This window comes from Haemaphysalis longicornis, unplaced genomic scaffold (assembly GCF_048455015.1).
Source record: "Haemaphysalis longicornis isolate Haplotype H1 unplaced genomic scaffold, Haemaphysalis longicornis Haplotype H1 scaffold_10, whole genome shotgun sequence".
NCBI lineage: Eukaryota > Metazoa > Arthropoda > Arachnida > Ixodida > Ixodidae > Haemaphysalis > Haemaphysalis longicornis.
In genome coordinates, this window is record NW_027526204.1 from 54,846,574 (window position 1) to 54,869,768 (window position 23,195).

Below are 23,195 nucleotides of genomic sequence, written 5' to 3' on the forward strand. Positions count from 1 at the left end.
AGGGGCCCAGAAGAGTTCCACCGAGTTACTGGGTAGATTTTGTGCAGAATTCGGGGCGCATCCAAGCAGGAATTGCCTCGTGCAAACGTTTAATGTCAAGTTTCGAATCTGAGATCCACCCAGTAACTCGGTGAAGCTCGTACAGTATTTGGCGCTTGTATTCCTTTATGTGAAAACGTGCTGCACAACTGTTCTGGTGGTCGAGTTATCATGTGTTTCTTATTTGTACAGGGCTCAATAGAAAAACGAAATCTTTTTACTCAGGAACCAGACTCCATAAAACACGTATTTTATCGTAATATTAACGATTCCAGTTGTAACAGATGGTGCATGAGTATTGACTACTGAACCCAAAAAATCACAGTACCGCAATTCCGACAGGTTGTAACCCCAGGCCTACATTCAATGTTAGCCTTTTCGCATTTCATAGGAGCGAAGGTGTGCAAAGGCAGCGTGTTTGCTTTCGAAATAGCATGCGATGTAACGGAACAACTTCAGGTTCCAGATAGTGCTTGTGCCACTGAACTTCAGTGGTTACGGCACTGATGACGCTATACGTCGGTGCACTAAGAGGGCACATTTTCACGATATTACAAACATCTGCAATCATGTGCAGCCATAGCCTACGTCCTGAGTTGCGTCAGTATTGGATCGTCTGTGCTCCTCGGCTAAAACACTGCCCTAGCGAATACTAGGTCTCTGTTGCAAATATTATATGGCCTACAAGTCCGAAAATAAATTCAACCTTATCGCAAGAAGGTAAGCATGATCCAGCATTGATTGTTGCTACAAATCAGAAATAACAGTAGCACATGCTACATAAAAGCACGTTTCGCCACTTCTTCTCATTTCAGGATGGAATTAGACGTCAAAGGACATTATTTTGACAGGTATATTAACGGGACCTTCGTAAAGAAAACTGCTTTCCTTGTCACCTCCGGTTTGTCACATTATTATATTCCTTCTATGGCTCAGTCTATATATACAACAGACGTGACACGCAGGATGTACGCGATAAGTTTTAGGAAAGAGATCAGAAGCTTTTTACAATAGCAGAATACAAGGAGCAAATGCAGACAAAAGCAGAAAGGAAGAACTCAAATTTCCTCTGGTACTATTCTACGAGAAACAGCAAGCACAAATTGCGTAATGAATATTTTCATAGCATCTTTTCACCAATGCACAACTTAGTTTTCCAGCCTATGTCCGTAGCGTATCACCAATGGTCGCGATTAAGTTTACCCTAAGCGGCATCAAAAAGATAGCAAAAATAGTTAAAACCAGAATTGGCTTTGTTCAAATCTTTGTAGTGCACTTAGATGTTGCTCTGAACCTATTTTGTTCCGTGTGCAGGTAATGTTTATGAACTTCTGTTCGCAGAGGTTTTACCAGCCGAGTAGGAATCTGGTCAGAATAATTTCAGAAGAGGGATTTAACAAACGATGTTGATGATAATGACCGACTACTCCTGGATCAGTAGTTTGCAAAATAAGAGAAATTATCTAACCGCTAAAGATCCAGACAACCGATTTTTCTCGAGTATATTTTTTATATCACATCGAAGGGTATCATGGAGAACACCTTAACCCAGAATGATTTTGCTGATACGGCCCTACAATGTTTGAAATCAGAATTTTTAGATCTACCAGCCGTACGTGTCCCACCAAGCGGAATGCTGGCCACCATGACTGTGACCCATGCTGAAACATATTTTAGCAGCCCGTGAGAGTGAACGAGGTGTTTAAAAAATTGTCGCCCGCTAAACAACAATAATTTCCCACGTGTACTATTCCTTGATTAAGTTTTTGAATCACCTTTTTCTTGTGCGGTGGCCAAGAGCCATTTTACTTCACAAAGTGTCTTGGTCCCTGAAGTGCACTTAGGGAGACCCAGGCAAATACTCAGATCTTGCTCCTGTAGTGCCTTTAGTCATTTCACGCAGCTCTTGAACAGTGTGCCAAGTGCAGGCAGGCTGTAACGAAGGCGATGAGACAGAATGCCTTGTAGAATGGTAGCAGCGAAGGCACGGGAAGCCGATAGAAATCCCCGCAAGCGCCCGTAGGATGTGTGCGAAAGAACGCAGTTTGTCTTTCAGGCAGCAAATATGACGGGTCCACGACATTGCCTTGTCAAACACAGTGCACATGAGCCAATGGCATCGCAAATAAAGAATGGTGCAGCCTGCTACATCTGGGCATAACGAGACATGTCGCGTCTTGTAAATGCCATCACAGCGCAGAACCAGACCACATTTTTTTTAGCTATCGTGCCAAGTTTCGGATTGTCAGTCGCACCTTTTCTGTTATACTTCGGTGGTTTCTCCCCGAGCACCAGGCGCAGGTGTCGTCCGCATGCAGCGATATATCGACGCCCGGAGGTACTAATTTTGAGACGCCAACAAAACCAATGTTGAAAACAGTGGGTTTTTAGACACGGCCACGCGGAACGTTTGTCTTACCGCGTGGCGGGCAGGCTGCCCGCTGGTAGTGGTCATATATAACGTCTTGGCCGAAAGATAGTCACTAAGGCCAAACTCAAACTGATCGATCACGATGAATAGCTGACAGATCGCATTGAACAGTGAGACTTCGACATCGAAATCTCCTACCACCACAACAAGCGTGTAATCGGTACTGGTAGTACGCATAGCTGTGCGCGCACGCCGCCATCCTTCCACACCCAGTCTGTGCACGCATAAACCAGCAACCGGTGATACGCACATGCTTAGGCGTGAAATACACCACCAACATGTCACTCGGAAAGCCTCTCAACCTGAAACAAAATTATGGGCTAACGTCGACGTTCCACATGGGCCAGTTTTTTGCGATAAAATGCCCGCTGTCATAAAATAACTCAATTACAAGTAGAGATGGGCACCCGTCTCTCGATGGAAGTCAAAAAGGGAGCGGTGGTGGGGTCCCCTAGAGCCAGTGCTGGAGGTCGGGGGGTCTTCCAGGATGCAAATGGGCCAGTTGCTCTTTATCAAGGACGGATTCGCAGTTACTCGACAAGGGAGAATTTGAGGTGGCAACGGTGGTGGCTACACGTTCGGTGGAATCAACATTTCATTGTTTTTATGCAAATTTGTGCTACTGATGATTCTGGGCTATCACCTGATAACGGTGCTACCCCTCGCATCAGCTGACTGCACTGCTTGTGCACGATGCTTCTGTAGTGGCACGTGGAATAACAGTTGTGAAGCAGGGGTGCGCGGTGGCGAGGAGGACCCACCTATCGGCTCCGAGTAAAGCGGCTTCACCTTAATGAAAACTAGGGAAGTTAAACATATAGTGCTTCTTAGTTAAACAAAAAGGGTTCTTTCACTAGAGCCATCGTATCTTCGCCAGCAAATCGCTCTTCTATGCCTTTTTTACGAATACAGTCATAGCACCATAAATTCCACGTTGCCCACTACTAGCTCTGCTTCCCCATCCCGAAGATAATACTACCAACGTGTATTCGCGAATATCTACAACACCACGAACGCCTTTGATTATTCCCTATATACGATTGGGGAACTATCCTGCTGATTATGTCGCGTAGCTGACTAAATCAGAACAATTCCCTCATCACTTGCAGAACCATTTGTTTATATAACAGGAATGCTAATGTTCGTCCCCTTGAGCCCCTTTTATTCTATTTTACAGTTACAAATGGGATATAGCACCCAACCCCCTTTTTTTCAGTATTCCCACTGTGTTTTTCTTGGTTTTGTTATTTCTTGCGAATATTTTTTTTGTGACGGTCGTTGTGCTGGCCTTCGTTTGTCCTTCTTGTCTTCAACTTGTTACTGCACACGTGTCAAATATCTAATCGTTTGATAGCTTGTGTTGGCTATTTTACCGAAATTTTCCATACAAGCCCCCCATACCCAATGCCCTGCTGGGCCTGTAAGGTACATTGAATAAATAAATGTTTGTTACGTCCCTTTGCCGGATATGCTTTCGTATGGGAAACTGACGAGTTCTTTGTTGAAGCAGTACAGTTCCAATGCATCCGTCGTACTTATCACGAATGAGCACAGTGTGTCTCTTTTCGAATCGATGATCACGTAACGCCTTTATCACCGCTAGATTGGGCACTCAGTCAGATGCTGTTTCGTAATCTGTAAATGCCATTTCGAATATCGTAATACACAGTCAAAACCAGACTTGACGTAACCCGATTTAACAAAAGTCCCGATTTAACAAAGATGTCCTGGTCCCACTAAGACTAGGAATAACAAAACCATTCTTATGATCTGTCCCGATTTAACGAAACTTCTCTCCAAAAACGCAGCTCAGAAAGTGTTCACTCTTGCTCTAGGGAACGCCTCAAAATTGATTCATTGCGCGGCAACGATAAAATCGCGGAGCACCTTTGTCCCGCTTTAACAGGACTGCGCGGTGCAAAAGAGGAGTTATTTTTAGTTGAAATCCCCAGATGACGCCAGCAGGAGTTTCGTTCGCACAGCAGAGATGGCACTGGCGCGCTTCCAGTTCGGTCGGTGGTCGGTTTTTTTTTCAGGAGTGCTTTGTTTGTGCGTTCGCCACCATACTGCGAGTAGTTCCCGTGCTTTTTCCCTTATTTTACGTTGTTATCTGCTAGGACTCATGTTGAAATTTGTAAGCTGAGGATGCGAAGCCTACAGGGCAGCTTGAAGAGTTACTTCCATGCGCGGTGCTGGTGTGTGCAACTAAGTGCACCGCTAAACCTTGAGACCAGCTCGTCGGACATGGATAAACGGGCCAGAAAACATGCCCAACATTCGATGAATCTACTCCCCTCCCACCCCCTTGGCAACTACTTCGCCGACGAGAGAGGCCTCTTCATAGGAATCTTTCAAAAAACACCGACACTGAAGGCACAGGTGTGCCACGGGGGTTTAAGAGACCAAGAGAGGCTGTCTCTTTTGCTGTGTGAGCATTGACAGCGCCGACAAAAGAGGCCGACGTGTCATCGGAAAGATGGCTAGGCGGAAAAGTTTCAAAGGCTTAAGAACGATTTCCGAGAAGTACATGACCAAATCATAAGCTTGAACTTCACTTGGCATTTTCACTACATGGCTCGAAGAATTTCACAGCCACATGCGGCTTCACAAAAGGAAAGTGCGCCTATGCTGGACAATTCCACAGTGCACTATGTGCCTACGGTCGAGCTGAATGACGTGAAGCTTCGCTGTTTCCTCCAAACACAATATTTGAGGTTCAGCCTCTGTATGAGATGATTAATATTAGCGCCAAGTGCACGTACAGCCGTCTAGCTGTCGAAAGAGTTCCTGAAAACCTAGAGCTGAAGCGCAAGACGAATATCGGCGTTTTGGGGGCGGTGGAGGTGGTGGTTGCGGCTTGGAGAGCAACGACGCAGTCGGAAGTTGTCAGCTACTTCAGGTCTGCTGGCTTCTGTACGCTGAATTTTGTAGCTCAGCCGGACTGCTAGAATCCAGAACACCAGCATGAGGATGCCCGGTAGCGTCTTCATTCAGCGAATGAAGTGCCCGTTGGAATAGGCTTCTCAGCCTATGTCAGCCCCGACGCAAACGCAGTCACTACGTAAGTTTTGTATGACAGCGATATTTTATAGCTTGTAGGAAGCGTGGAGGAGGTGGCGGCTGAAGACGCTGTAGAAGACATTGAAAATACCCAAGCTTCCTTGCCGGAAGCGGGTCAAGTAATGGATGCCCTTGATCTGCTGCGGAGTTTGCCTGAACACACGAGGATATAGAAGACGCACTCCTAAATTACAAGAAAAGCGTGCGACTGTTGCATACAAAGCGCAAGCAAGCAAGGGTCATCGACTTCTTCGTTAATTGAAAAACAAGTTTGTTGTCCCCCGTGGGCCGTTCTTGATCAGGTAACAGTGTTTGTGGCCTCTTTTCGCACGCGTGGGCCCCAATTTTTTTTTTCGGATCATTCACGCTTCCCAAATACGGCGCCGCAGAAGCTTGCTAGATGCCGCTTCAGTATATAATCGAATGTATCAAATTAAGTGAAAAAGTAAAACCTATCCTTAGTAACCGAAGTTCTCAATTTGACGAACTAGTTGGCGACTAGCCTCAACTTGATTAACTCTAGTTTTGACACTGCTGGGAAATGTTTTCGATTGCCTGGCTGATATGGTGAATATGGTTTAAATTTGAGAAACCTCTTCTTAACCCTACCTGTTCCCGTGTCTGTTGAAGGTCTAAGGTGGCACTTGGGTGGTCGCGAGCAATTTCATAAATAACTTGTAGGTAACTGAGAGCACGCTGCTAGGACTGTGGTGTTTTGCCTCTCCAGCGTCACCTTTCTAATCTAGAACTAATAAGCTTTTTTTTTCAAGCCTTAGGCATCGCTTAAGTCCTCGGACAGTTTGAAAATCGGTCTCGAAGCTTTGTGATCACAATTTCCCAACCGCGGCGCAATAAATCCGCCGTAATTCCGTTATCTCTCGCAGCTTTGCCCTTCGTCACTTCTTTGAGGTCCGTTGCTACCTCATCTGTTACAACACGGCGCACCTGCCCAATATCTGTAGCGGGGAAACGTGTCTCTTAGTCAAGGCCATATGCGTACAGTGTTGCATGAAATTCTTGGGCTATCATTTGGTATTGTGCCATTATCATTCCAAAATGCTTAAAGTCTATTGTTTCCAGCAGAGAGTTTCCTTCTAGTCGCTTTCGAACATCCCACTACAATGTAGATTGAACTGTTGCTCCGTTGAATATATGGTTGTGAGGCAATCCTGGTTTTCTTGACCAACAGGGACATCTCGGCAAATTGTCTTGCGTTTCTGGCACTGGGAACTAACATTCTTCCGCACTTTTTATAAGGTCCTTGGTTTTCTGTAATAATTCTCCCTCACATTGCTGTTTTTTTAGTCCTATGGTTATTACTGACTGGGTTACCACATTCATGGAATGATTTTTGACAGTGTTCACATTGTTGTGTTGGTTGGACAACACCGAGAATTCGTTCTCAGGTAACGCTCTGTAGTCCCCCACTTTTGTTCCTACGGATAGCAGGTTAGGCTTCGTTCACTCCAGCAGCTTGATTCTTTCCCTTTTTAAATCCAGACGGACGCGGCTTCTGGCCAACCTGCGTTGACTTGTTTTGACACTGCCGATTACTTGTACTTCGCGTACCTTGCGTGGAGCGTCTGTTAAAATGAACTCAATTTCACCTTTTGTTTGCCATTTCGGCCTTTCTAAGTCTATTTCTTATTTTTTGCGGAAATATGTATTCATAAATTGACGGCTATTTTTTTTGCGAAGGCAATCAGTGTTTCCCCCGGCTGTTCCTAGAGCCTAAGCCAAATTTCCCGACGTCTGCTCCTTCGCCTGCTGTAGCCATATTTTTCCATTGAAGACGCCCATTGTGATAGAGTACGGGTTTTTACTTTATTAATTGCCACTTCAATGTCTCCGTAAAAACATCCACAACCTCATCTTCATAAGTAGACATTGGTAGATGAACCTGTGGTTGGTGCATAAAACTTCTGCTTTTTGTTAAATCTAATAACAATAGATGTTACACGATCAATAATGCTGCAATATTCATCTGTACTTCTTGCAACAGCCCTTACAATCAAGAACTGTCCCCCCCCCCTCCCTGATTTCTTGCAGAATGCCCGCGATAGCAGAAAATATCCCCAATACGAAGCACTAGAAACACCTCGCGAACCCTTCTGAGAAGGCGAAATCCTATTATTTCCCACCGAATACCTTATAGCTCAAAGAAGAAAAAACTAGTTTCAATAGACAGTTTTACAGCACTGAATGTAACGATAACTACTTCCGTGTGGTAGTCTCTCCTGACCCAGAAATAATTAACACCTTCGGCTTAATTCTTGCCTTGCCGCCGCCCTGACAAGTGGCAATACAGCCGCAGTGGACCGCAGGCCAGTAGTGTGGCTGAATATACCATTGCGGAAAATGTAGGCAGCGGGAGCTCCCAAATAATCGTCACGTGAAAAATGCTGTTTCTGTCCAAGGACACCTCACCTATAGTGCGGTTGCGCCTTTCTACTGCAGCCTCCCGCCGTATCCTGTGATTTTAGAAACTGACGAAGCACTATTTCGCACCTGGCTATGTATTAGTGGGTGGCACCTTAGCAAGGATGAAAATGCTCAGAATGACTGCCACTTTGGGTTGATACGCACAATTTTTGACATCTAGAAAACACTGCTTTCTGCAGCATCAGCTGGCGTAACCAGAGCAGGCACCGCAGGGCCTCCCTTTTGACGTTGTTTTCTCAGGGTGCATGTGTCTGGGGGGGTGCACGATATACACCAAGCACAATATCAGATCTACGGCATGGCTCTGGCATGCAAAGCACGATAAGCGGGGCATACCTAGCCAGTACTTCGCTGTGGTTTGAAAGGCTCTTTTCTTTTTTTTTCATACTGTCAGCTATTTGTAAATATCAAGGCCACTTACTCAAGAGGGCTGAACTGAGTACATCATTCATAATTCTTTTGTGCGAAAGGCATAAAATTGGAAGAATTTTTATGCTTCTTTATGAAGCCGGTATTTTGTACCACGAATGCAGTATGTGTCGAACGTTTGAACCGAGATGCGAGCGAAAGATTTAAGGATATCAACAATATTAAGAAAGCCGTTATTGTTAAAAATAGCACTTTTGGAACCAGTTCAAGACAAGAACCGAGTACAGGCCCGCAATGAATCACAGTGATCGTATTTCTCCCTCTCCGGTTAAGTTCTTTGTCGCGGAGGTAGCATACGACCGCACCGCCTCTCGTACATCATGGCTGGTAGCTCCTGCGCCATGTCTACCCTTCGCTTCTTTGGGTTTGTCCTGGAGACAACGAAGTAATATTTGCTGACACAAAGAGCAAGGTTCGAGAGGATGGAGTGACTGTTTGAGCATTTTATGTCGGTAGAAACCGGGTGATCCGGCAAGCGTGTACACCTAAATAAGGAGCGTTTAAAGGAGTACTTTTCAACTATTTCATGTAAGCAATATCTCGTAACGATGAGGCTGGACCGCGTTTTGGTAATACAAAATCAAGCCCTTAATACTTCATTTTCAGTCAGACCAATGCCTAAAAAGTCATCATTGCATTCATACGATGTGGAATATCTCATATTTGTCACTAATGACAAAACCTGCCGCGTCTTCTACCTATCGTTGATTGAGCCAATAGGTAAGGTCAAGAAATTGAACTTTGATGCTTTTAAAGCTGTTTGTTTGTCGATACGTTGACTGTTTATTTATTTGAAGCAGCACATCGAATAAAGTAGCTTTAGATGTGTTCGGAACACAGCTTATATAATAGGAGTGTTAAACGTAGCGAACAATTAGCTTACCTCTCCTAAATCCAGCCTTTGTTCGGGGAGAACATAACACCGTTGTTAGGAACATTCAAACAAAACATGATTGACGTTGTTTCATATTTCCTTCATTTCCGTAGTGTTCATACACAAGAAATAGTGCAAAGTACAAACTAAGCAACCGATGCGAAGTGTCTTTTTAAATCCCATAAAAACATTTAGGAATGGGTACGACTCCTTGTTATAAAAACGATCAACAATGAATTTGTGATTACAGGAGCCGTAGCACACCCTGAACGCTAAGTTCAGTTACTATTGGGACCGCGCACTGCGGATCACATATTCCGTTATGGTGAATCCTGGATGCACGTTTTAAAATCTACATATCGATTTTATTAAGAATAGAGATTACGCTATAGCACGTAATGCGATCATTTGGCAATATGGACCCTCCACCATTTTAAGGCATAAAGACTGCTGGAAGTACCTCAACGTGTACACCTGAAAATATACTTGAAATAAGAGTTTCCTTCTCAAATTTAGCATCGCTCTTTGGGAAGCGATTTATTACTGCCGATTATGTCCACTCGTATTTAATGAGAAGGAAGCTTGGTGTTAATAGCGGGCAGTAAAAAACGTACTTATAAAACTGTGCGGGATGCACGTATAATTCTTTCTGGCCGTACTTTATACATTGAACTGTTTAAACAGTGAACTGTTAAACTGTTATTAGTGAACTGTTCAACAGTGCACCATAGCGAACATGAAAAAGAAATACTACCAGGCAGTCCTTTCAGTATTCATCAATTTCATCTCACCTTAGTCTGCGTACGTTGCTCAAAAAAGCGCCATCACAGAACGCATTGTCTGGCCTTCTTACTAACGTTCTTGGAGTAAACAACGCCATCACGATCGTACGTGCATTTACCGTAGAAATTTCGCAACAAAGTGACGGAATTACTGTAAGCTGAACTTGACCAAGTTGGTTTGTATAGGTTCGTCAAATATGTCTGGTAATGCGTGCGTGCGTGCGTGCGTGTGTGTGCGTGCGTGTGGGTGTGTGTCTGTGTGTGTGTGTGTGTGTGTGTGTGTGTATGTCGCGCATGCGTTAGTGCTGTTAACGTAGGTGCATTTTCTATGCGTAGAGGCGCATGCTTCATGCATTTATTTTATCTCTGCCTCCGGCACAATCTTGGGCCGTAATAATTACACGTAAACTACATAAAAACGGCTAAGCAGTGACATATGCAAATAACATGCTACGATGTCTATATGTCTCAAAGTATCTGACGATGCTTAGAGTATTCTTAGAGTGAAATTTTACAATGATTCATTCGGGAATGTTGATCGAAATATTATCTGAGCACATAAATCTGAGCACAAAGCAAAATAAATTGTTACGGGGAAGCTATTAAACTCACGATATTAACTGCCTCAAAATATAATCTCCAAATAGGTAAATATTTCAACTCTGTGGAGAATATCTTAAAGGGGTTCGGCATTGTGGCTGCAGGCAAGGAGCGCACTTTGGAACAGTTGTTCAATAAAGCACTCGTCTGTTCCCTGCTCACCGCAGTACTGGCCAGACGGTTGTAGGCCCACGCCAAGGGACATCTTGTCAACTCTATGCATTTGCCCGCCGAAATCCAGCCACAAAACTGGGCATGTTCTGCTACGAGCTTTCTAATAGCCAAGCCACTTGATGTTCACAAACTCACTCGTTTTGTTATTGGGACCTTTTGGTTGGAAATGAGCCTTAATTTTGCTTTGGAGCGTATATAACCCAAAGTCACCGCGCCATTCAATTTAGCTTTTGTGGGGCACGCAGATATGAAGCTTAAGTAGAACGTGCACGTATTTATGAAAGAGGTGCGTAACACTGCAACCCCAGTTGAATCGCCTTCGCGCTCTGTTCTGCACAAAGAGCAGTAGTATACGTTTCACAGCAATAAACTGCCTGAAAGCGGAATCCAAATCGGCCGAACAAACAGCAAAACCTGTTTTTCTTCAGAAGTTGGAAGCTTTTGCTTCTTTATGGTCTCAATGTGGTTATCCTTCAAAAAGTAGTGCTATAACAAAAGACGTAGTGATCTTAATTTCTCAGAGAAATGATTTTAGCGCAGGCGGTTCATTTGGAAGTGGGAGCGAATGCCAAAAAAAGGTGGTCACTTATTGATAAAAAATAATGAGGCCCGCCGAATCACAAGGAGGACAGATATGCTTATGTGGGGACCTGTTTTCAACATAACACCAGCTCAGGGGAAACTTCTTTGTCATTTCAATGCGCCAAAACAACTGTTCTATACAGTGCAACGATACCAACGAGGGGTAAAAGCGGCTAGCAATGAGGCGGTGTCGGCATAAGAAAGACTGACCCGAATCATCAGCCGGGCCAGTTTACAAGAATGTGCCGTGGCCCGTGCATTGTTTGCTTAACTATACAAAATGCAGGTAATTATGTAGCCACTGTATTTAGTGCATAACATGTTCTCATTGTCGTTTCAGGTACTAACATCCTCGATTGGTGCGAAATACGCGTAAAACGACGAGACAACGATGGTGAAGACTGCTTGAGCATGTACACACTATGCCGAAAGAGTACAGACTTTTTGCGTGAGGAGCACGAACTCTCCACCAACTGCGGCGATTTGCGTGCATGACGTGACATGTAAAACAATGAATCCAATATCTTCATACTTTTTACGCTAAGAGAGTGTGCTGGAACTTTATTACCCTTATTTAGGTCGCAACCTAGGTAGAAATACATTTTTGCAGCGGGCGGCCACGCCTTTGCAACCTCACATAAAATTGATTACCTTCTTTATATCCTTCAAATAATTGTTACGACGAATTCACCACATTCTTGACTAAAAGCACACGTACAGAAAGGTACGTCCTTTATGAGCAAGACTTCTAAACGTGAAAATAAAATATTGAAGCTTATTGTTTTTTTGTATTCTGGAACCCGAACCTTAGTATTTTAAAGTGCAGTCTGTGTAGCTAGGTGGGCCAAAGTCTGTGTATGTTTGTATGTATGTGTTCGTTTTCTGCGAAAACGAAACAGAGAGCGAAGAGCTTCGACAGAATGGTTTACCGTTTTGTGTGTGATGTCTTCATTAAAGTAGTTTTAGTGATATCATTGGCTCAGAGCTTGGCAGCGTGACGGTGTATAGTAAAAATCCTTAAAGCACAAGTATTGAAGTGAGACAACGAATTAGAATGGTAGCAGCGTGTGAACAATGAAGGTATGTTCAGAGCTTCCGTCCTCTCTGGAGGATCGGACGTCATGGATGGTAGCAAATTTTTCAAAATTCCCGTATGTTCAGTGTAACCTGAACGGCGGTTCCTTGAAATAAATGGTCTATCACTTAGAAACAAAGGGTGAAGTGGCATTGCAGATATACAAGCTTCGCTAAAGTCACTCTTTTTTGCAATGTAAAAACACCCACGTTACAAAAGAATATGTTTGAGAGGAGATAGACGTCTAAAATGGCATCTGCGTAGCTCTTTGGTCCGTTTAAAAATGTGAAGTTCCATGACGAGTATTACGGATCTGCATTCTCCAGTAAGTCATGGCGAGAACTCAGCAAGCTTGTATTAGTTCCAACCCCCCAGTCCTAATCACCCATTCACCCTACTTGGACCCCGAGTCCTCCACTTCAAAGTAAAAGTGCTACTACTACTACTACTACTACTACTACTATTACAACCACTACTACTACTACTAGTACTACTACTACAACCACTACTACTACTACTACTACTACTACTACTACTGCTTTTTCTATTAGTGCTACAAGTAATACTACTACATATACTACTACTGCTGCCACTACTACTAGTACTACTACTACTACTACTACTACCTCCGAGCTCACCTCGATTCCGCAACCATTCCTGTTGACACCAACGTCGACAGTCACTTTTCACGTTTTATGACACGTACTCTACAAAATAACCCACAAAATAACCTACAAAACAACCCGCCATGACACGCGCATAGCACTAAAGAAACTTCACATTCAGGGGGGGGGGTGGAAAAGAGAATTTATTATAATCCACATATCAGGGCGCGACGACTAATGATGACAGCGCTGCCATAAGAACAGAAAATTACCCAATCAGCTTTTATGTAACACGGTCATTCTACACACTGCACAAAAATGTTCGGCGTGGGCAACAATATACTACAAATCAAGTCACACAAAGTTCAGCAGCGGTCAAAGAAAAAGTTCATAAAATGTACTGAATACACTACGGCACTACAGAAACGGTCAAGATGTTGCTCCTGACCACTATAAAGCGCGTATACCAACGCAAAAGAAGGGCTTCTTCTCCTAGAGCTGCCACCTCCTGTTGCAAATAACTCATCAAAATCAACCGGACGTGCCACAGCAGTGGGAACATCTCCGGTTGCGGCCGGGCTCGAAGGCATGCGGCACCACGATTTCTCCGCAAAACAAAAGCACCAGCACACATCAGAATGTTTACCAACACATCATTTGAACGTGCGTTCATTCGAAGGATGAGTAAACAAGCGCAATTTCAGAATCGTACACGGCAGGTATTTGGGCTTCAGGCATATAGCCTTCACCTGTGAGATCCCGATGCGTAGTGAGCCGTGGTACTCATTTCATGTTTACGAATGTATTCAGTAACAGAGTAATTCTACTAAAATATAATGCATAGCTAGTGTTGATGTTACCATTCGCATGAATGCTCTTATTTCTGGGCACATTAGAAGCTGTAATCAACTACAGAGGACTATCAGGTAGTCGTCGAGAATCGCCTGCCCGCATGGGAGCGCATTCGAGTTTTTCAAGTGTCTGGGCGATGGCCAATTACATTCTGCGACCTATGCCACAGCCGTACGTGATAGCGAAAAAAGGGTGGTGCGCTTATCGAGGTCGTTTCAAACCGTCGAAAGATGCAAGAACTCCCGTCGTTTTTTGCGTATTTTTCGTCTGTTTTAGGTCGTACGCGGAACCTCTTTGAAACTATTAAAAATGCACAATCAAAGACCAGTTTGGTTGTTTACGCAGCATCATTGGAGATGAATTTCTTGGCCAGTTTCCCCTATGTAGGCGTGCACCACAAAACTGATGAGAAGAAGAAGGCGCAGAAACGGGAAACAGCTGCTCTCTAGGCCAGTCGTACAGGTCATCCACCCAATCGCGTTAACTACGGCGGCCAGGTATCGTACAATGCTGAAACTGAAAAGCCAGCCGGCATCCGCTTTATTATCATTGGAGACTTTTATCCCCTTAAATTTCCCTAGAAACCGGATTGGTGCCCTTCACGTAACGTGGAAGTTATTTCAACCGCTATCCACTGTTGTGCTCCACAATTATACAGGTACCTTTATGGGTCACGTGCAATGCAACCTCCTCTGTGTAACTACTCTAATGATGATGGGTTTGTCAACGTTAACCTGACGGCCTGTCGATGTTTTGCTAGAATCAGATTTTCAGGTTATTCAAGTGCCGCTTCGAAGCCCGGGAATTGCATTATCTAGGTCGAGTGTCTTTAAATCTTGAATTTTGCTTTCAAAAATCTTTTAACCGCTCTAAATTTCATATTTACAGGAGCCTGTAAATAAATACGATATTTCTTCATAACCCTGATGTTTGGACGATCCCCTGTTTGGGTATGTGCCATTCACCAAGGAACATCATCATCATCTTCATCATCTTCTCGGAATACACATTTTTTATGCGCAAGGGTGGTTCTAACTACGTGTTTGACTCAGTCGAAATACTTGTTTTTCCTGTCAACGCCAATTCACCTAGGTGAGTCCTACGTCTAGGGTGGTCATTGCGTGCAGCAGTTGTTGCGCGGAGGCTGTAGGCCCCTTTTTTACATCGCCCTCAGACGCGTACCAATTTTTATAAAATTGGAGTGCAGGGGCAGTTTATTTAACAGTCCATTTTGTCCTCCACCTTATAAAAGCGCGCGGTAGTAGAAACATCATGGGGCACGTCTGGTACGGGTAATGGTGTACGGACACCTTTTCTTTGGAATTGCCTATTACCGCGGAAGCAGATGTCCTCCTCCGAACAATGCAAGTGATTTTTAGAAAAAGCACTAAGAGGAAGTGTGTTTTTCTGGCCGGCCGAAAACACACACGCTGTGGAAAATATAGAACTGGCACTCAGTAGCTAGGGAAGCATGATTCTTTTTTTACTCTCACTTATGTATTCCTGGCATGCCTTTCCAAGATATTGTACAAAGCGTGTATCATTTCTTCGTGTGGCGGTATTTTCCTGTAGCGTCACAGTCCTGTCTGGGGTAATAAGATACGGAGTAGCCTTCGAGAAATGCCCCAATGTCTTGGCATAGAACTGTGGCGTGAATACTTAGAATAGCTCGACTGTCGTGGTAAAGCTGTTTTTTGTACGTGCTTGAAATTCGCTTTCAGGTTTCCCATGCGTCGGGCTGATGGGCTGCTTCGAACTCTAAACGCGATTAAGGTGGTACCATTTTGGAGCGCTCAGGGCCTCAAGACAGACTGAATGTTGCGTTAGCGAAACTTTTTTACGGTTCTTGTGTAACAACGATTTTAGACCTTGACGATGTGGGCATAACCCACAACTGAAGCACAGCATGCGCACATACGCCATGCCGGGAATACTAATTGGGTCAAAGAGCGGAATTGAAATGTGGTGTTTAAGTGACCACGTAATGACCGTGTCCTCTACCAGTCCATTGAAACTTAAAGGATGAGAAACGTATAAGGATGGAGGCCAAATAATTCAGTGCCACGTTATTTGGCCTAATTTTTTTGTAATAATGCTTTGTAATTACCATCAGCCGAACATCACAAATTTATTTATTACTCCAAGATTTAATTCATTTAAACGCTTATGCGTGCCGACCCCCCCAAATAAAAAAAGCGGAAGCAACAAAAAAGGGGTACTTTTCCAAAGGTTGGAGACTCGTGCGGCGCAGTTCGCCTTCGCGTCGCCGTTCGCATTTGCGTCTGCACATAGACTTTGCATCGCGACCGTGATGGTACACCGCAGTACTCGCCTAAAAATAACGATCAGTGGCGTAAAGCTAGGTTGCTCTCTCACCTCGGAGCCCTGATATAAAAGCTGTGAGAAAAGAAACCAAGGTACTCCATGTGAAAGAAAGACCAAGACGTCTATATACAGGCTGGTGCGTCGATAACTTGAACACTTTAAAATGTTTTCCTGGGCGAACTGCCGCTCTGTTCGCTCTCAAACTTCACACGAAGGTCGCATTTTGTGGTCTATTTTGTTTGACACCGGGAACTACTACGGTAGTTACCTGTTTGTTCTGAAAATAAATAAAAATGATTTTCGCCTAAGGGAAAATGGCGGCTGATTTGGACGTGCCAGCCAGCGCGAGTTGATCTTGGAACGACGGCGCTACCTGGGTTATGCAGAGCGAAACGCACATTTGAGATTCATGGTAGGAAGGAGCTAAATGAGCTAGCAGGCGATCAGAACACCCGCATTCAGATTTTTTGATCATCTACTACACCATTTGGCTCCTTCCTACCGTGAATCCCAAAGGTGCGTTTCTCTCTGATTACCAAAGGTGGCGCCGTCGTTCCAAGATTAACTGCGCTGACTCGCACGTTAAAATCAGCCGCCATTTTCCCATAGGCGAAAATCGTTTTTATTTATTTTCAGAATAACCAGGTAAGTACTGCCGTTGTTCCCGGTGTCAAACAAACTAGACCACAAAGTGCAACCTTCGTGTGAACTATGAGAGAGACAAGCGGGGGTTCGTTCCGGAGAAAAATTTAAAGTGTTCCAATTATCTTCACACCACCTTGTATACTTCCACTCCTGTTTCTCGTAAACGAATGAGATGAGAAACACAACTTGACTGCAGAGAAAAAATCAGTGCCCTTCCACTTTGTGAAGAGGGATGACCTGCAAAACAGGACTCAGTCCACAGAGTGCACGAAACAAAACACGTTTGCGTAATTTGCCATGGAGCATATTTCTTGACTAATTAGCTGAATGAATCTCTGATGGATCCACGCTTTGTTCTTCCCGATAAACATGGAACTGCCTATCTCCCTCCCACGTCGTAAGCATCTTACTGTTTGTGTAAGGCCGGGTTCAGACTGTTGCCGCAACTGTCGTCATAACTTTAAAGAATAACGTCATTTCACATCTCAGCCAATCGAACTGTGGGACATGGCATATATTTACGCCGATAGATCCCGATACGGGTTTTGCATCGGTAATCTGAACATAGCCTAACATCGGTAATCTGAACATAGCCTTATGGGTTTTGCATCGGTAATCTGAACATAGCCTAACATCGGTAATCTGAACATAGCCTTACGGGTTTTGCATCGGTAATCTGAACATAGCCTAACATCGGTAATCTGAACATAGCCTAACACACAAACCAAATCCGCTCTACCACAAGGGACTCCGGACAGGCCCAAGTGGGCCGTTTAACGTCCGCGTTTAAATCTCGCACCAGTACAATGGACATGTCATCCATCAGTACGGGCATAAATCCTATAGCTGCGCGTGCAGGCCTTCCCTCTTCCCTCCCACTAGTTTCCCCTACAAACTTTCGCACACAAAAACGAACAACCGGCTATGTTCGCGTGCTTAGAAGTGACAGACCCCGTAGAAAATGTCCCCTGAAAGCCCTCTGAAGCAGTGATATTCGCTCACGCCGGCGTTCCAAGCGGGCAATTTGCTGTTCATTTGGGAGGGATTCGCCGCTACACCACGAGCTGAACTTGAGGTGGTAACGGCGTTGCCAGCAGCTTTCCGTTGTTTTTGCACCCTTTCGGGCTTGTGCTCGGGCCAACGCTTCGATTCTTGCTCTGCTTCCTCCAAATAAAGGGCATGCATCCGTCTCATAACGATTTAAAACCTGGAAGCCCTTGAGCTCTATTCTCGCATACAAACACGTGGCTGCACGATTTCTTTCCGCCTCGTATGCGTCTTACGGTGTGTGTAAGATGTCTGTGTAACACATCAACCCATAGCCGAACCAGTTGATGGAGGAGGACGGCTGACTAACCGCATTAAGCCATTTAATTTCGGCATCTAAATGCCAGCCCAACCGGCATTTCATCGGTAGTGGCATGAAGCGTAACTGTGCGTGCACGCCCTCCTTTTTCGACCCGCCAACCGTGAACGTGAACGACCGGTGATGGCGCATACACCGGCGAAAATGTCAACGGCTAAAATGTCGCTCAGAAGGCCTTCCCAGCTGAAAACGAAATATGGGCTCAAGCCGGTGTTCCAACTGGGGAAGTTTCTCATCTACCAAGAAGGATTCGCAGCAACTTGGCGAAGTGAATTTGAGTGGAAACGGCGACGGCGGGTTTCGGGTGTTTTAGAGGGCAGCCCTTCACATGCCGTTACCTGGGCTTTGCGGGAGCGGTGTCTGTTTATGACCGCGTACCGAGTGAGCGAACGCAGCAGCGACGGAAGAAAGAAAACAGAGAGGAGCGTCTAGCGAAGGGTGAAGTGAAGTACGATACGTGCGGCTATGGTGTCATCTCTCTCACTGCCTTCCCCTCACGCATCTTTCATGTGACGCCACCAAGGAGCGCTCTCTCCTTGTCAGTTTCCCCAGACGCTGTTCGATTCTCCGTTAATCCAAACCATGTGACGCTTGCGCGGGAGGTTTAAACACGATATGCAACAACATGCTCACTGACCTCCTGTGCGAGGCTAATACGGCACATGACATTTGCGGGGTATGTTCAAACACGATTTGCAACATGCTGGCCGTCGGCGGTGGCGAACTGCGAGGTAGCAGCAGAGTAGCGCACACCACTGTACGTTCACTGATCAAGCGAACACTTCCTCAAACGCAGCAGAAATGCGCTGTAACCGAGAAGACTGCAGCTCGCGATGCGCACAAGTGCAGTAATTGTTAGTGAATTTTTCTACACCCATCCGTGATTACGATTATTTTTTCCAATCATCTGATAACCACACTACCACCGTTATCTGCCGCCCGCACAACTTGCCAAGGGGGCAAGGGCGGAGGTGAGTGGGCAAGTAGCTGTGTAAGAGGGGTCAGCGGTGGTGAGGAGCCCCGGAGCGGCGCCGAGAAAATCGATGACACCGAAATGAAAATTGGGGGGTTACACATATACTGCTTTGCAGTAAAAAGAAATAATGTGCCAGGGCCTCCTAATAGCGAAACACAACCGTAATTGCCTAATTTTATGAATGCCCGTAACGGACGTTGTACTAACATTGATAACAACACCGGTAGGGGTATCGTTAAAAGTATGCGCCCAAGTGCTCGCTCTCCCAGCTTTTGAGATCTGGTTATCTGAACTCATCCGCAAGTCGTTTTAAACAGCAGCAGCACGGATGACTAAACTGTACTTCCTATAAATTAAGATGATGGCAGTGTCTTCTCACGTTTGGCTCTTCAATCCGGCGTAGATGAAATGGAACACTACCTCCCTTGAGCATGAGTAAGTTGCTGGAGCCGCGACGATTTTGCTGGAAATCCTATGGCTATGCATCGTCTGAGGTGGTAAGAACGCGATACTTAATGACCTTAAAAACTGTGGTCAATTTTCTTTAATGAAGCTCCTACTTATGCAGGTGAGCATTGCAAGCCCACCTACCGGCCACTTTCTGTGTTGCCAAGCAAGTAAACGCAGTGACCGTGCCCATATTGCTGAAAATTGCCATTGCGTTTATTCTAAAATTAATTAATTCACTGGTAGAATATCTTGATCTAGACAGAGATACCTGCTTTAAAGTCATATAATAACCGTTACCAACCACCTTCGCAGCTCCCACTTCCTCCGGTGATGCTAGCTGGCGCCAGAATGCATGTGTCAACTCTGCGACTGGCTCTCGGGGTCTGCTTCGCTGCCCTGCCCAAAGGTATTTTAGTGCGAAAGCTCTACTAGAATACATCCCTCAAAGTCATTCATCTCGACACATCGATGGTTTCAGCCGTGGGCGCGTAAGCTACGCCTTTCTTGTCACTTCACTTGCTTGTATTTATTTATTTGTTTATTTACTTAAAAGTCCAGAGGGCATTATATAGGTGGGGTACATTAACCGGGTACAACACTGCCAACTATACATTTGGTGAGGGAACTGTAACAATGTGGTGAGTCAGCAACCACATCTAATAAACTTGAAAAGAAGCGAGGACACATTGTCCACACGCGTAATACACCTTACACGAAAAGAGTCATTACATATCTTCACCGGCTTCTAAATAAGACAATGAAGCAGATTTCAAACGCGATGGATCAGTGATGGAGACTATGGTTGAGGGTAGGGCATTTCATTCGTTTATACGCAAAGAAAAAGGTGAAAACTGGTATTTGTTAGTGCGCGAAAATATTGGTTTAATCTTATGCACATGGCCTATACGAGCAGATATGTGCGGAGCAGGGTGAATGAAGCTTCGGTAAAAAGATTTTTCACTATCATACAAAGAGTGAAAAAAGGAAACACGAGACAACTTTCCGCGCGTGGCAAGGGAAGGAAGGTTCAAATTATGTTTCAGTAATGAGACACCTTGATAACTAGAGTAACAAGAATATATGAACCTGGCTGCTTTATTCCAGCATATCAGTCCATATTGCCGTGTGAGGTGCCAGATTGTTGACGCGTACTCCAAGGAAGGCCTGATCAAAGTTTTATATGCCTGATGTTTAGTGTCCGCGTTTGCGCACTTAAGACGACGTTTGAGGAGACCGAGTTTTTTAAAGGATTTATTTAAAGCATTCTAATGATATCGTCGCCATAATACCAGGACAATTGCCTTCTTGTGGCAGGTACCGTGCTTTGTACTTGATGCGGACATTTTCCTTTTGGGCGTACGCACCATGTGCGATGTACAGTCACACAGCCTGAAGACGACGGCGTTATGGCTCGAGGATTTACGCTCGAGCGCTGGGATCTGTTAGAATTTTCGGGAGCCGCATTTTGAACACCCACTCTACCTAGTCCTTTCACTCAGGTGCTTGGCCTAATAGATACATAGATAGGGCTTTATTTGGTGTCTGCAAACAGCCGAGTGGCCTTCAATACAGTGCGCCTTGCCTAGAGAGAGAGAGAGAGAATATATTTATTGAGCGTCTAAATTGCGAGTGGTTCCTTATTCACTGGAGCACATATGATGTCATGGCCGCCTGCGCCCGGTCGACCAGCGCTAGCTGGGTCGCGAGTGAGGAGCTGGACATCAAAATCTCCCATTGCTCTCTAAAAGAGGGGGTGGGGGGATTGAGGAGGGGTGGATTTTCTGAGCTGAAGTCGCACTCCCCAATTATGTGGCGGAGTGATCCTGGTTTTTTACAAACTGAAGCAAACTACCGATCAAATAATGCACATGATTAGGAGGGTGTCAACAAGGAAGAGAGGAATGAAAGAGGCGGATACCCTGCGTTTGGTCGATGCATTCGTCATTTCAAGGATAACCTACATCACGCCGTACCTCTTACTAAACAAAAGCGACATAAATATCCTCAATATATAGAAAATTATGGTAAAATACAATAAGGAACGCAGAAAATCTATAATAAAGATAAACAGTGACAGGAAGGTGGTGCTTATGAAAGATAGAAAAACGACATATCATAGAAAGGCAAATTGCAAAGTCGCAACATGTCAGGAAAATATGTGGTTGTAACAAATGTCGCTTTGTAGGTTTGATGTAGACGCGCAATTGGAAAGGATAAACGAATGTTTGGATAGAATGTGCAAAAACACTTCGAGGCCTTCCCAGATGGGTCTCGGAAGTGTAACGACGTCAAAGGGTCATCACAGTCAATACTAACACTCACAACTTTTTGTGGAAAGTTCATACCTCGCATCTGTCTCCTATGTTGCAAAGACACGAGGCCTAGGTCAGCTGATATGAAGTCGTAGCTATAGAAACGGCAACGACCAATGTAACCATCATATATGCAATACGAATGAACCTGCGCTGAACATTTTCGATTGCGTCACTGGAAGAAACAAGCAAATTGTTCCTTATGACTAATAAACAAGTTCTTGGCGCCTTTCATCTGCGAACGGTTTACGCCTGCGGTTATCAAGACATAGCAATATATTGCTCTTCCCTATAATTTCTACAACATACAAGCTGCACCCGATTTTAAAACAATACTTACTTTCTGGAAGCACATGAAGTTCAAAAGTTTTACAGTTGATTGATTCTTACAAAAGATGAAGATACAAAAGCAGGTGTATAAAGACAACGGTCGAGACTGCAACGGCAACTTTGGTTAATTGTGACATAGGAATTAATACACCGAGTACCCAGAAATGAAATTACAACATTACGAACTCTATAGACACGTATCCAAGTAGTAGTGAACACCTTTACATATCTAGTAACATAGGGCTAATATAAATTCAAAACTCATTTAAAAAATTTTTCAATCTTTTAGAGTACCCTAAGGCCTCGAGCATCCATTACCTAGAGTCGAAGTAGAGAAGAGACGCCAAAAATGCAAATTTAAAGGATATCTACGGAACAGAAAACAAAATTACTACAATACCTATAGAAACATTACACCCGCAATTAGAAAGTACAGGACAAATTATTGTAACAAATTACAAAACTGTATCAAATTACCAATACCAAACGATATAGTAACGTGCTGACAAGGACCATAATTGTTGCTGACAAGGACCTTAAAAAAAGGCAGCGGACGTTGCTAGTGTTCATTATACTGGATGGCACTTTAGACACCATTCCATATAGCACATATATACCCACAGAGTGAGTATGTATGTCTTTGCTGTCGAGTCTTCGTCATTTTGCGCGCTGAAGGTACGCGTGGACTGCGATGGGCGCGCTGTTGCAATACGAAGCAGCCACAGTGTACATATGCGACACTCCATTCCTAACATTTTAGCAGCTCTATAATACTGAATTCCAAGATCTGAACAATTTTTACAGCGAAGCTGTTAGCCACCATAATTTCCGTGCAGCAAACAAAAA

The 23,195-nt window shown here is 44.5% G+C and overlaps 1 protein-coding gene across 1 annotated transcript in view; it reads left to right on the forward strand.

The window, feature by feature from the left end:
* Window positions 1-5,202: 5,202 nt before the first annotated feature.
* LOC144159839 (protein Skeletor, isoforms B/C-like) overlaps window positions 5,203-23,195 on the forward strand; it is a 48,204-nt gene continuing 30,211 nt past the window's right edge. Inside the window, exon 1 of the mRNA XM_077691508.1 lies at window positions 5,203-5,369. Within this exon, the coding sequence (XP_077547634.1) occupies window positions 5,203-5,369 (167 nt within the window). The remainder of the gene's footprint in view (window positions 5,370-23,195) is intronic.